This window comes from Vicugna pacos, chromosome 4 (genome assembly GCF_048564905.1).
Source record: "Vicugna pacos chromosome 4, VicPac4, whole genome shotgun sequence".
Classification (NCBI taxonomy): domain Eukaryota; kingdom Metazoa; phylum Chordata; class Mammalia; order Artiodactyla; family Camelidae; genus Vicugna; species Vicugna pacos.
Window position 1 is genome coordinate 74,592,374 of NC_132990.1, and position 12,438 is coordinate 74,604,811.

Genomic DNA, 12,438 nt, shown 5'->3' on the forward strand with positions numbered 1-12,438 from the left:
CCGCTGCCTGCAAGGACAGGGGCTCTCTCTGGGGTTCAGGCCTCCTTCCTTCCTGCAGGTTGTCTGGGCCTTGACCACGTTCCCAGCCAGCCTCCCTCCCTCCCCCTGGGCTTGGAGGTCACCTTCTGCAGGCCGCGGTAGGTGCCCCCCACCACAACACGTGACATCCTGCAGGGCCCTGTCCTTGCCTCTCCCGACCCCTCCCCGTGAGGGCTGGGACCGCGCCTGTTCTGCTGGCATCCCGGCGCCCACAAATCCACAAATCCACAAATCGGTGCCGAATGAATGAATTTCGCAGGGCAGAGACTCGGCCTCATTCACTTCAGATCTTCCGGGCCCTCCCCCGCCCGGCTCCGCCCTTTGGGGTGGGAGGGGGAGGCTCGGAGCGCCGGGGATCCCAGCGAGGGAAGCGGCGGGGGTGACCTGCCTTCCCGCCCAGGGGCCGATGAGGCTCGGGGCGCCCCTTCGCGGACCCGGCTCGGTGCTCGCGGGGCCGCCGTTCCGCGGGCGCAGGCCCGGCCGGGCGGGTGCGGGGCGGGAGGTGGCGCCGGGCGCTGAGTGGCGGCTCCGGGTCCACCCCTGGCGCGCCGGTGCGGGCGGGAGGCGGGAGGCGGGGAGCGCAGGGGCGGCGGCGAGAGGGAGCGCAGCAGCGAGCATGTGCCGCGGAGCTCAGTAACCAGGGACGACCGCGGCGACACCGCGGCCGCGTCGGCGCCCAGCCCAGCGCAGCTCCGCGCCGCGGCGCCCGGAGAGGGCGGCGGCCGGACGGCCCGGGCCTGCCGAGCGCCTGCCCCGCACCCCGGGCTCCGCGTCGCCAGCCGCGCAGCCCCGCGCGCCGGAGCCCCGCGCCCCGGGCCCGCGGGCCCAGCGCAGACAAAGGCGCGGCCCCGGCTCGGCCCAGCCCGGCCCGCCGGGCCCCCGCGCGCCCCGCCCCGGCCCGCGCCGGCCCAGCCGCTCTCGCTGGGCGCCCCGACGGGGTCCGGCCCGGGGCGCGGGGGGCCGCGGCCGCTGAGGATGGGGAAATCCAACAGCAAGTTGAAGCCCGAAGTTGTGGAGGAGCTGACCAGGAAAACCTACTGTGAGTGCGCGCGCCGGGCCCCCCGCCCCTGCTCCCGGCCGCTCCCGCCGCCCCCTCGCGCCCCTCCCCCAACGCGCGGTCCTCCACCCCCCCCACCTCCCGCCTCTGCTGGGGCAGGCTCTCCGCTCCCCTCAAAGCGGCCACCTTCCCTCTGTCATTCCCTGCCCTGCCCCCGCGCCGGGTCCCTCGGAAGCTCCCGGCCCGCCCCCAGCCCCACACCTGGCCCTATTGTTCTACCCCCCCACCCCGCCACAACGCTCGCCCGGGACGTGTGCCGCCTGTCAGCGTGCGCGGGGCCACCCCCAGGCCCGGAGGGAAAGCCCAGCCCGCCCGCGGCGCCCTCTTATGCAGAGCTGTCCAAAAGGGCAGGGGTGCGCCAGGGCAGGGGGCGGTGGGCCGGGGAGGGGGCGCCTGGTTGCGAGGTGGCTCCGGTTCCGCGCAGCCGACTGGCACGAGCGCGGTGGGGCGGGTGATTCATGCATCACGATGCCGCCGCCGCTGCGAGGTTGGCCTGTCTCCCCCTCCCTGGCCCTGATCGTGTGTGGGGGGTGGCGAGCGAGACTTGTCAGAGAGCTCGTGGCAGCGGTGGCGGCGAAGGGTCCTGGGCGCATCCTGTTGCCTGCAGGATTTACAGGCTGAATTCTCCTGGCTCTGATTTCACCTCCCCAGGTCTCTGTTTGTCTGCCGGACTGGAGAATGGGTTTCTACAGCCCTGGGTCATCTGGTGGATCTCATTATTTAACCGTCCGGGGCACCCCTGAGAGGAGGGTCTGTCAATTTCAGATCTCCCCAGATCTGTCTCCACTTGCCCAACTTCACAACTCTCCAGTCTCCTCACATCTTCAGTTTCTCCATACCAGGCTTCTCCCTTCCCTGAAAGCCTCTTGGGAGATGCCCCAGCATGCCAGGGGTTAATGGCACCGGGGGTCCTGACCACACAGCCTTTCTTTTGGGGGATGGGGAGAAGGACTGCCAGTGGTCTGCAAGGGCTTCTGCCTGGGTATCTGACTTGGAAGGAAGCAGGGGCTCTGAGCTGTGTTGGGATTCAGAACCTGTACTTGGGCAGCTATGTGGGTCCAGGCGCTCTGCACCCTCCCTGGAGGTGATGGATTGACCGCCAGCCCCAAGCGTTGATGGAGGCTTGGGAGGCAGCTTCTGGTGGTGCATTGCACAACCTCTGCTCCCCCCTTCCCCTCCGCTCCATTGGTCTTCCGGGCACGTTTGCAGGTCTGTCCAAACCCACACTTCGGCTCTGTGCCCCTCACCCCCATGTGCTTGGAACGAAGGGGGCCCTCCTGAGTGGGTGCTAGTCTGCTGAGAGGTACTGGCCCTTCTCCAGTGGAATTCTGCAGCAGGGCGCTCACATTCCAGTAGCTGCTTCTCAAAGGGGTAAGGCTCTGAGGACCAGAGACTCTGTCCTTGCTGCCCTTACCCTTTCTCCGAGGTGGGCGGGCAGCCCTTCCCGCTGCTGTTTTGTGCAATTTGCTGGGCCTCCTTTGGGTTCCCATAGCTGTCAGCAGGCAGGCTGCACACTGGACTTCCCGGGCCCCTGTGCTTGGGGAGGCAGGGGACACAGTGGGTTTCAAAAGGAGGGGTGTCTCCATTGTGGGGATGCGGGGAGCTACCTGTGAGCTGAGCGGAGCCAGGTCTCCTGCTTCCAGAGACGTCGCACGCCGAGCTCCTCACATCACTGTCATATTCAGTCCTCACAGTGGTCCCACCACCTGAGATCCCCCATCTGTCATGGGGCGGTGCCAGGACTCGAACTCAGGTCTGTCTGGCTACAAAATTATGCCGCTTGCAAGACCTCAGAGATCACGCTGAGAAGTCCAGAGGGGCTTTTCTCCTGTGTGTCCCTTTCTGATTTCTGCTCTAAGCCTGTGAAGCTGGACTTTGGGTGTGAATGCGCTCGGGGGTCATTTTGTCCATTCCTCTCTCTCCAGGCAGATCTATCAACTTTGGGAGAAGTTGAGTCAACAAAGCCTTGTTAGGAGCCAGCCCCGTGGGGCTGGGCTGGGCTGGGCTATTTTTAAAGTCCTTTGGACACGTGGAACAGTCTCGATGAGGGAGACATCTGGGTACTTCTCTGTAGAGCTCTTTCTGGGTTTGGGCTGATGGGGGTGGTGGTGAGTTCACAGACCTCCTGTCTGTCTCCCTTGCTGATGTCAGCGCCCTCAGGGCAGGTGTTTGTCTGGTTGTGCTGGCACTTAGTAGGTCTGCAAGTATCTGTTGAATGAAAAGTCTCCCAGCAGGAACAGGAGAGAAAACCTCCAGCCTGTTCTAAGGCCCCAGATGGGCCTCCTTGTGACGGGGAGTAGAACCATCTGCTCTTTGTTTAAGGGATTCTGTGTGTTGTCTGGGGTCAAGAGAGGAGCGCTTAGGGAGGACTCTCAGATGTCAGAATCTCCTGGAGAGCCAGTTAAATATCACCTGCCTGAGTCTGGTTGCCCTCCCGGGCTTCCCACTCTTAGAGTCTGGGCGGGGCCCAGGAATTTGTATCTTGATGAGTGTTTGTCAAGCAGATCTTGATTCCCAAGAGTCCCAGCTGAAGACCCACAGCTGGTTCTGGGGGTCCAGGAAGGTGTGAACTTCTTCTGGTGTCCTAGGCACCTCAGGTGTCCCACAGCCAGCCACAACGCCAAGTGGGGCTCAGGGGGGAGCCCCAGATGTTCACACCGGAGTCAGTGCTGGCTCCCATCCCTGGTGGTGATTCTCCTGCTCTCGGGAGAAGACCATCTTGGTGGTCTGTGTGTGTGCGTGAGGAAGCGGGAGGAGGTCTCGAAGTTCCAGCTGGGTGACTCTCCCTGGACACATCTGGATTCAGCTTGGCTAAAACCCTCCATCATTCAGGCTTAACACTGCAGAGCAGATTTTTTTCCTCCTTGCAGATAAGATTTTGTAAGTCGTCAGTGCCCCGTAACCCAATCCTCACCCTTCCTGGCACAGTTCACATCCAAGAGCAGCAAGAGGTTTGTGAGAGATGGAGGCTTTGCTCAGCTAGGAATCAGACAGCAGTGCTCAGTGTGACCAGCAGCCTGGTTCCTGTTGGGTCTGGCCCACTTTTTTCCCAGCTTGTTGATAAGGGTATTGTCATCCCTTGTGCCCCGGCAATGGGACGAGCGAGCCCTTCACCTAACTGAACCTCAGCTTCCTCATCTGCAAAATGGGTGTGCTCGCAGTACCTGACTCTGGGGGCATGTGAAGAGGCAACAAGATGATTCGCATATGGTATAAGATGAGGTTGAGGGGAAGGTGTAGCTCAGTGGTAGACTGCTTGCCTAGTATGCACGATGTCCTGGGTTCAATCCCCAATACCGCCATCAAAAACTAAATAAATAAATAAACCTAATTACCTCTTCCCGCCGAAGAAAAAAAAAAGATTGGCCATAGATCTAAAAATCTTCAAAACATACAGAATAAGATGAGGTGATTGGTAAGGGGTCCTTAATACGTGACACACACTTGTCAGGGATGCAGGGATGCATGTTAGCGATCGTTGTTAACATTGTTTGGACCGCACAGTTTGGCTCCATCTTGAACTGGTCGTAAATCTGTCTTGCGGGTGAAGTTCATCTCTCCACAGAGGAACCTTCCTACTGCCCTGGTCTTTGTGCCTGGTGCACAGGAGGCTAGAAATGGGGGACCTTTGGATTGTCTGAATCTTAGCAGATTCTGATTTCACATGCTGTAGTCTTCCCCCGTCCCCACTTGTTAACTTTGAGGCTGCCCTGACCTGCTGTTCATTGAATGCTCATTCTGTGCTGAGCACAGAGATGCAGATGTGAACCAGAGAGATGTAATTCCTGCCCTCAAGTGGAAACCAGCCAGGTCGTTCGAAAAACCGAGCCTGTGGGGCTCAAGCCATTTGTCGTGGTCTGAACTGTAACCGTTTAAAGGCTTCTGGGCCAAAGCCAGGCAGCCCCAAGAGGCAGAACCCTCCACCCTCCCTCCCTCCCTCCCTGTTCTCTCCCCATGGTGTTCATGGCTTCCCCCTCGGACCCTACGTCGAGGACTCAGAGGAGGTCGCTTCCTCCCTGTCTCTCTTGGTCAGCCCAGGCTCTGCCTTGACCTTGCTGGCCAACCTTCAGTCTCTGGCCTTTTCCCCTGATGCCCGGAATGGTGGAGGGAGGAGCATCTGGATGGGAGGTCGGGGTAACCAGTAGCTAAGGCCTCTGCGACCCAGAGCAGAGAGGGGGGACCTCTGCTTGGGGTCCGGAGTCTGGTTGAGAGATGCTGGATATCTCCAGTCTCTCTGGCTTTGGGAAGGGTCCCACGAGGGTCCCTTCCTATAGGATAAGGAATAGTCTCTGATTGTCCCTTCCCCCACCCAACTCTGCTTGACCAGATGGGGCAAGACATTGCCTTGGGGGGAGGCAGTATCTGGCACCCATCTTAAGATAAATGAGAGGTTTGGAGTGTGAAGGGCCCACAACCAGACGAGGAATAAGCCACTCAGGAGGGGGAAGGCTCTGAGGGAGGGAGGTGGTTTCCGCAATCCCTGTGTAGCCTGTGTGCATGTGGGTAAGACCGAGGGGGCCCACGCCCTGACTCCACTGAATGCTAAACAGAGCAGCAGCAAGAGGAATCGAGGTTAGACTCTTAAAGTGAGTTTGGGCATCGGGGCAAGAAACATCAAGTCTGTTGCACTTAATATCCTGGAGAATGGGGCTGGGTCCTCACTCTGAGCTCTGTGATCTTGGGCGAGTCACTGACCCTCTCTGTGCACCAGTTTGTTCATCTGCAGTTGCTGCCCATGTGACTCTGAGGACCAAAAGGGGAGAGTGCTTTGAGGTCCAGAGCGTGGACTAGAAGGGGAATGGGGCTATTCAACCACAGAATCTCAGGGAGTGAAACTGACCTTGGGAGCCAGATGTGCTGGGGTTCTGGCCCTTTCCTTGGGCAAGCCCCATCTCATTGAGCCCTACTTTCCTCCTCTGGAAAATGGGCATCTCAGGGGCCCCAGAGATGGAAGGATTCAGTGCACTTGAAGAGTTTTGCATGGTGCCTGGTTCTCAGGGGACTCTTGAAACGTCTCCTGGTGGCAGCTGGTCCTTGGAGGCAAGTCCTCTGTCCTCTAGGGCAGGACGGGACCTGTGGTTTAGGGCCCACCCCTTGTTGAGAGAAGCAGAGGCTGGAGAGGAGCAGGGACCCCCCGGATCCCAGAGCCCAGGCCTCCTTCTCGCACCTGTTCCAGCTCTTTCTGCCTCCCCCAGCTCCATCCGTCCCCACCCCCACCCCAGAGAGTTCTGGCATCTCACATCTCAGAGTGTCAGGTGAGAGCACTTTCTCCTGGCTGTGGCCTTGGGATTGGACCCAGCTTCCTCTGCTCCCAAAGCTAGGCCCGAGCCCCTCTGGGGCAGGTCACAGCAGTGAGCAATGCAGCTGACTGGTAGGCCGGGCTCACTCCATCCCTCACCAAGGGCCCCAAAGGCCGTGGGAAGGGATTTGGACATTTTCCGAGATGGGCAGGGAGTCCATGCATGGAGGTGGCAGAGGTACGTTAGATTTGGGTTTGGGTAGCATTCTAGCCTGTAGACCAAGAACAGATTGGAGGAGGGGCTTGTAACTGAGGCTGAGTGATCGCGGTGATGAACTGAGGGCACTGGTGGGGATGATGTCATAGACAGGGCCTGGATATATTTAGGAGGAAGACTCTATAGGACGTGGTGCAGAGATTTCATTACCTTGTAAGTTTGGGATTGTATACTTTTTAACTTTTAAAAATCTGACAGTTGTAATGTTTGCCCACGTCATTAACTATTCTTCTAAAACATGGTTTTTTAAAATGATGCGTCACATAAATGCAGCGTATTTTATTTAATCCCCTGCCCTTGGACAGTTAGGTTGCTTTTTTCTCTTCAGTATAAACAGTGCTGTGACAAACATCTTTGTACTAAATTTTGGCATGAGCATCTTTGTAGTAAATCTTTACACGTATCTCTTCTCGAAAATAAATTTCCCCAAATGAATTTGTGGCGTTAAAAGACTGGTGACATCTTAAAAGGCTTTTGATTGAAAAATTGTTAAATGGCTCTCCACAAAGTACATTCTCATTTATATTTTCAGCAAAAGTGGATTAGAGAGTGCCTATTTCCCTGCATCCTTGCCAGCACTAAGTATTATTGTTTTTCTTAATATTTGCCAACTTGATGAGGAAGAAAATGGTAGCTCACGGTTTCAATATTCATTTCTTTGATTACAGTGAAATAGAATCCTGGAATCTTTGAGCTAGAGGACACTTTGGGGTTGTGTAGTCCAATGCCCTCGTATTACTAATGGGCCAGTTGAGGACCCGAGAGGGGAAGTATCTCTCCCAAGGTCAGGTGGCAAATACATGGGGCAGGAACCTAGGACTGCTGACTCCTGTAGGGTACCTCCCACTGTGCCGTGATGAGCTGGCCGTTGGGATGGAGATGGAGATGCCTTGCTTTCTTCACTGAAGTTGATAAGGTTCATCTTGTCCTAAAAGTCTCCTGCTCTCAGGTAAGGAAGAAACCTGGATAAATTAACAAGAGATTCCTTCTTACTGTCATTATGAGATGAAACCCTTAGCACATCCTGGGTGTGGTCGCTCTACTAGGGCAGAGATCATCATAAATTAACACGCCAAGTTTCCAGGTAACATGAGTTGGGAGTCAGATTCCGCGTCGAGGGCGGGACAGCATAGGGATGAGGGCTCAAGGGCTAGCTTGCTCCTTCTAGCCGTGGGACCCAGGTGAGCCCTGACACACACCCTGAGCTCTGGGTGCCTGGTGTGTGCCCGTTGGCAGGCACAGCGACTGACACGTAACAAGTGCTCAGTAAGTACCTTCACGGGTAGGAGGCTGCTTGGCCGTCAGAGTCAGGGGACAGTGGTTCATGGCCACCTCCCTGCCCCGGAGGTCACAGGGCGAGTTGTCACGGACCCTTGGCTGCATGGGGAGTGAGTGGCAAATGTAGACGGCCTCTGTGGTTGGTGGCTGCATCCTTCTGCACTGGGGGTTGATGAGGGAGGGCCGGCTCTGGAATGCGGGGTTTTGGGATCCTGCGTGGATGTGGGCTTGGGGGATTGGACACACACCTGCCTGGGGTTCTGTCCCAGAACCGTCACAACCTGGGCAGGGACCTCAGAGTCATATGTCCCCTCTGGGGCTCCATTGCTCTTTCTGTGCAGAGTTACCAGATGGTGAGACTTCTGTGGGGAAGCTACTGCTGGGCCCCGGGTACAGCCTGCTCAGGCTCTGGGGCTGGGTGACTTGGGCCCTCAGGCTGTCTCAGCCACAGACATGGTCCTTAATCTCTCGATGCCTCAGTTTTTCTGTCTGTGAGTTGGGGATAATCATACCCTCATAACACAGGGCTGTTGTGTGTGAGGTTAGAACCAGTAGAGACTGAATTTGATGGCTCTAGTGCTCCTCCTGGCTCATCAGTGGTGATGGAGAACCCGTACCCAGCAGCGCGTAGGGAGCAGAGGCTGTTGCCGTGGCCGACGTTCGTGTGATGCAGGCCCAGCTCTGTGAGCCCGTGTTCGTCACTGACTCCCCCCAGGAGCCCGGCGTGGTCCCTGCTTTTCAGATGAGGAAATGGAGGTTCAGAGAGGACCAGAGCTGGCCCAGGGCCACACATCTGGTGAGTGGTGCAGTGGAGTTTGACCCTGGGCCATGGGGAGGGCCCCGTGCGGGTCGGGGTGGGGGGGCCCTGAGAAGCTGTGGTGGAGGGGCGCGGGTGAGCGGGAGCGAGCGTGGGTGCCGGGTGTGGGTGCACAGCCCTGGCTCACGTGGGCATGCTCCGGGGGTGGGTGACGGGGTCGCGGTTTGTGTCAGGAGTGAGTGAGCCGGCACGTTGCTGTGTGTGAGGGCAGGTCTGTGCAGATTGTAATGCAGGTGTGCTGGGGGGCACTCGGGGTTGGGGGAGGCCCAGACAGGCCGAGACCCGAATCAGAGGCTGGCTGCTCGGCTGGCTGCTCACCTGCTTGCCCTGAGCAGGACCAGGTGACATGGCTGCCACAGCTCAGTCCCCTTCTGCCCTGGCCACGGTGGTCTCCAGGAGCCCCTCTGCCCTCAAGCGTGGAAAAATATCACTGGGAGGAGTGACAGTAATGATGACTCCCGTTTACCAAGTGGATACTTGGTGCCAGGAGTGCTGAGCACAGATTTTCCCTTCTTGTGTTCTCACCACACCCCTGGGAGTTGGGACTATTATGCCCAGTTTACAGATGCAGAAAGGGAGGCCCAGGCAGGTTCAGGGTCACACCTCAGGCCTCTCAGCTGGTCAGTGGCCAAGCTGGGGCTCAGGCTCAGGTCTTTGTCTTGCCAAAGCCATTCCCTTCCCGCAGTGCGCCCACCTCCCACCATCTCTGTGAGCCTTGTCACCTTAGAGCTGCTGCTGAGGGTAGTGAGTACCTCATCACTGGAGGCATTCACGCAGCTGCTGGCGTATCAGATGCTGCCAGGTGTCCTGGATTCCTGGGCCAGATGTGAGGCTGGACTGTGGGCGGGTAGGATCCTTCTAGCCGGGGAAGGAACAGCGCTGCTGGTTCCGGATATTCTGATTCCTGCAGGGGACTTGGGGCAGCCTCCCTTGGTTTCCTCTGGGGTAGAGGCAGAGTTGAGGCCTGCAGCAGGTGGCAGAAGGGCTGTGAGAAGCCAGGAGCATTGTGGGAGCGTGCAGCGGGTGAGGTGTGCCCAGGCCTCGGAGGCTTTCTCAGCCTGAGCCTTGGGTGCTGACTGTGTGCGGATGCTGTGCTGACCTCACGGAACCCTCCCAACCTGTAAGCTCCGGGACGGTGTGTCCCATTGTACGGTGATCTCCGGCTGGGGCTGGGAAGCAGGGGCGGCCTGAGGATGCGGTCATGGAGGCCCAGAGCCCCCACCATCCTGTGCTACCCATGCGTGGCGTGGCCCAGGTGCTTCAGCAAGTGTCTGTTGGATGAAGGAAGAGATGAGTCCTTGCAGTTGCCATGCGGGCTCAGAGGCACAGTGACAGAGGGGACCTTGGGGGGTCTGGTAGCAGTGCCCTGGGCTACTGTAAGCCCTTGAGGGCTGGACCCATCTGGTGGATTTGGGCTTCAGTTCCGTGCCCGGCCCAGAGCTGTGCATGGTGCAGGCCCCTGAGTGCCCCTGGGTAAGGCTGAGGGTTTTCCTAAGTGCTGTCCACATGTTGCTTTGTTTCACTTCTCCACTGACTGGAGTGGGACCCACTTGTGCCCCTGACCTGCAATCTGATGGTTTTGCCAGGGAGTCAGAGTCTGGGGTCCTGTTTCCAGCTCCCCTTGCTGTGGCCTTTGGCTGCCCTGCTCAGGCTCTCCGTTTCCCCATCCGTCCCCCTCTCTGTGAGATGGGATGTCACCTTTCCTCAGCCCCAGGGAACCCTGATGGTGCCACCTGGGAGGCGGTGCTCCCCACCGAGGGTGCACTCCTGGTCTCAGGAGGTGGCCCGGGGAAGCTGGCGGGGCATCCAGGCCACTGTGCTCTGGATTCCCTGGCAGGGGAGGAGGAGGAGGAGGGCAGAGGAATGTGGCTTTAAGGAATGTTTAACTCAAGGCAGAAATAGCACTCTGCTTTTTTTTTTAATTTCAGGCTTGGGTTTTCAGCTGGGAAGTGGGTTCAGAGTCCCATTCTCTGTGTCCCCAGCCTCCCCTGGCTCCCCCACCGCGCTGGCCTTTTGGGGACAGGAAGTGGCCTCCTTTTTTTTTTTTTTTAAAGGAAAACCGAGAAGCTGCTGTGGGAACCAGACTCTGGATTTGGAGGCAGACGGAGCTGGGTTCAGATCCCCTGTTCTCCACTACTGGCCTGGTGATCGCTTCCTACTCCAAACCGCTGCCTTCTCTTATATGAAGTCAGGGCAGGGGGCCGGGAGCTGAGATGGCTTGTCGGTAGTGTCAGGACTTCCTTCTCGGGGAGCGACCTGGCCTGGGTACTACTCTCAGCTCCTCTCATCAGCTCTGGGATCTCATCCAAGCCCTTTCCTAGGAGCCTCCTTACTTCATCTGTGAAATGGGCAGATGATGATAACCCTGCCTCCCAGGATTGTGGATGGAGTGAGTGTGAAAATATTGGCAAAAGGGCTTGGCACATCCTGGGCTCCTGAATCCCTCCTCTGAGTCTCGGTGGCCTCACAGGGAAAATGGGAACGTGCCTCCTGCGAGCTTGCGCCAGGTAGCGGGAGGGGCCGCACCCAGGTGAGGGGCAGCTGAGACAGCTTTCCATCTGGCCCTTCCGTTTGCCTGGTCCCTCTGATCCTGGGCAGGACCCACTCTCACCCACACCCAGCTTGTGCCATCCCTGCTGTCCCCTTCCACAGAGGTGCCCTGGGCCCAGCCAGTGCCCTCCCCAGACCTGGTGGTGAGGACATGAGTGCAGCCTCCTGCCCATTCGACAGTGGGACAGCGCCTGGTCGCATGGTTCACCGCTGGGCCCGGTCCTAGGACAGAGCCGGGTGCACATCTGCTGGAATGAGTGAGAAAAATCCATAAACAAGCAGGCTAATCATGCCTGAGCGGTTTCCTCCCATCCACCCTGGGTCTTTGCTTTCTGTTTGTCTGGCCTCCTCCTACCTCCTGGCCTGGGTGAGGGTGGCTTGCCATGTCTTGGGGGGGGGGTCCTGAGAAGTCACTGGGAGGCTGGGCCCCAGCAGGTCAGGCCCAGTGAGGACCCCCAGCACCCCCTCACCTTCTGGGGCTGGGAAGATGAACAGGGGTCCAAGCAGCCAGCAGGGCCCCTCCTCCCAGGCCCCTCCTGCGCCTGTCTCTTTGTCGGAACCAAAAGATTCCCGTTTAAAGGCGGGCGATGGGGCTATTTTTGGCGCTGTGGGGGAAAAAGCGAATGCTTCCCTTCTGTTCAAAAATATATGGTGGATGTGCTGGGCAGGCGAGGAGCTCCACGGAGCTCAAAGCCCGTGCTGGCGGGGCTCCCGCCCCAGCCCCCGAGGCCCTGCCTCCCTCCATGGCTCCCAAGCCCACATGGCCATGTTGTGTCACTATTGTTTCCAGATCGCCTGTGACGAGGGCCTTGCTGGGCCTGAGAGGAACGGCATCTGAATTAAAACTAACAGTGGCCGTCAAAATAAAGCAGGGGGCCTGCTCGCTGTTCTCACCTTAATTTGTGTTCCCTCCACCTGGCTCCGTGGAGCTGGGGGTTGGTCATGAGAAACATTCTGGGAGCATCTTGGGGAAGGAGGCCCAGCTAGCTGTGGGAGGACGGCTGGAGGCCCTGGGTGCCCATGATGGCAAGTCTGGCCAAGGGCATCCTCGGACCACCTGGCCACCCTTCCCTTCCTGGTGCAGAAAGTATTGGTGGAAGAGCTGTCTCGCCCCAGGTCCTGTGGGTGCCGGGACACAGGGCAGATTGGGTGGATGGCTTTCTGGCCTTCTCAGCATTCAT

The 12,438-nt window shown here is 58.6% G+C and overlaps 1 protein-coding gene across 2 annotated transcripts in view; it reads left to right on the forward strand.

The window, feature by feature from the left end:
* The first annotated feature begins 404 nt into the window (after positions 1–404).
* NCS1 (neuronal calcium sensor 1) overlaps positions 405–12,438 on the forward strand; it is a 46,408-nt gene continuing 34,374 nt past the window's right edge. Inside the window, exon 1 of one of the 2 annotated variants that reach the window (XM_072960290.1) lies at positions 405–1,078. In XM_072960290.1, the coding sequence (XP_072816391.1) occupies positions 1,015–1,078 (64 nt within the window). In that variant the 5' untranslated portion in view covers positions 405–1,014. Of the gene's footprint in view, positions 1,079–8,427; positions 8,687–12,438 lie in introns of those variants that run through there. The other variant, XM_072960291.1, reaches the window with a different exon arrangement.